Source organism: Saccostrea cucullata, unplaced genomic scaffold (genome assembly GCF_032062105.1).
Source record: "Saccostrea cucullata isolate Sc308-1 unplaced genomic scaffold, CSIRO_AGI_Scuc_v1 ctg524, whole genome shotgun sequence".
NCBI lineage: Eukaryota > Metazoa > Mollusca > Bivalvia > Ostreida > Ostreidae > Saccostrea > Saccostrea cuccullata.
Window position 1 is genome coordinate 113,610 of NW_026931135.1, and position 1,695 is coordinate 115,304.

At 36.3% G+C, this 1,695-nt stretch overlaps 1 protein-coding gene across 1 annotated transcript; it reads left to right on the forward strand.

Moving 5' to 3' along the window:
• The first annotated feature begins 379 nt into the window (after positions 1-379).
• Positions 380-1,393, forward strand: LOC134231533 (RING finger protein nhl-1-like). The gene is made up of 3 exons (XM_062713496.1): positions 380-998; positions 1,137-1,274; positions 1,374-1,393. Exons 1-3 carry the CDS (start codon positions 380-382, stop codon positions 1,391-1,393), a joined length of 777 nt encoding a protein of 258 aa, XP_062569480.1.
• Positions 1,394-1,695: the final 302 nt, after the last annotated feature.

Consider the following 1,695-nt stretch of genomic DNA (forward strand, 5'->3'; position numbering starts at 1 on the left):
GTTACATTATATATATAAAGTGTTAAAAATGTAGAGAATTTTAGTACAAAGTTGTAATTTACAGGAATAAACTCTTTGACCGAGGTCAGCAACACAAGGCTCTACTATGGATTAAATTCACAGGAAAATGAAGAGCATGGAATAAATGTTTGCTTCAAAAGATGTATAGGTTAGTGTACCAGAAATCTATTGTAGTACCAGGTGTTAGCCGTGTATGGCATATTTCTCGAGTGTCCTCAGACCGGGTCTGGATAAATGATAGGGAAAACCTCATCTTGACAAACTCAGAAGGTGCTAAACTAGATCATCTTATAAATACAGCCACCAAAATTATGATTGGGAAATACACAGTGTGAACCGTTATGGTGATTTGATTTACATGGACAGAGAATACAACATCAACAAACTGTCTAAAGATAGCACAGAAAAAACTACATTGATAAAGTACAACACATCACCATGGATACCACGGTGTGTCTATAGTTCCCGCTCCACCGAAGACCTACTCGTCGGATTTTTGAACACTAATACGTGTAGAGAAGGTAAGGTATTGCGGTATAACTCCTCGGGAAAACACATCCAGACCATACAGTTCCACAACAAGACTGGTCAGAGACTGTATGATTCGCCTGAATACATCACGGAAAATCGAAATGGAGATGTTATCGTGTCTGATTTTGGAGATCTTGCTGTAGTGGTGACAGATCGTCGAGGAGGATTTCGTTTCTCTTGCAAAGAAAGTCCTAAAGGATCAAAACTATGCCCATGGGGAATCTGCACAGACGCGCTGTCCAACATTTTGGTTTGTGACATTTACAGTAGCACAATCCATATATTTGACAAACATGGTCACTTTCTGGCACATTTACCGACATTAGACGGGATAGAAAGACCACTGGACCTAAATTATGATGATAATACCCACACAATTTGGGTTGGGTCATTCAACAATAACACAGTTAATATATACAGAGTCATATGTGGAAACTTTCCAACTGGTAAGCAATAGCTCCCTGTGTACTTTTATGACGTTTATATAAAAATGGCAAAGATATTCATATGCGATTATTATGATGTATACAGCATCTACAGTCTCAAATACTCATTACAATATGTCTATTTTACACACATTCTAGAGGATATGCAGTGTACGAATCATCCAACCAAACCATCTGAAAAGTATTGTGCGGACTGTGATCTTTCTTTATGTGAGTACTGTATTGATTCCAAGGAACACAGCGGGCATGAAATTACAGAAATTCACAGAAAAGGAGGTTTGTTGAAAAGTGAAAGCTTTAAAACATTTTGCAAAATTTATATTGCTGAGATATAATTGTCATTCTGTTAGAATTCCATACCCATGGTGTGATTAGGTGCCATGCACTCATGGTGAAGAAAATTATTCATTATTTATTAACTCCTGTAATCAGTTTCCGGAAAATATTTTTTTGCTTTGTCTGCCCATGTGCACTGTCTGTTTATCGTCAAAAAAAGGGGGGGGGGCAAAATTAATTAATTATACCTATATCTTATGTAGCTGACCAGTAAAATATTCAACCTATGGTCTGACAAATGTAGTTATATCAAATTATATTGTAATCTTTATACGTTTGCAGCACTTTTCACGAAATACATCGTACATATAGTGTTCAAAAAATATAAACTAACCTTAGATTTTTAACTTTGTTATCCCTT

Bases quoted from the DNA above. Each gene is read 5' to 3' on its own strand.
- LOC134231533 (XM_062713496.1), top strand. From the start codon at position 380: ATGGACAGAGAATACAACATCAACAAACTGTCTAAAGATAGCACAGAA. The intron at 999-1,136 runs GTAAGCAATAGC...CACACATTCTAG, and splicing joins ATGTGGAAACTTTCCAACTG to AGGATATGCAGTGTACGAAT. The intron at 1,275-1,373 runs GTTTGTTGAAAA...TGGTGTGATTAG, and splicing joins AGAAATTCACAGAAAAGGAG to GTGCCATGCACTCATGGTGA.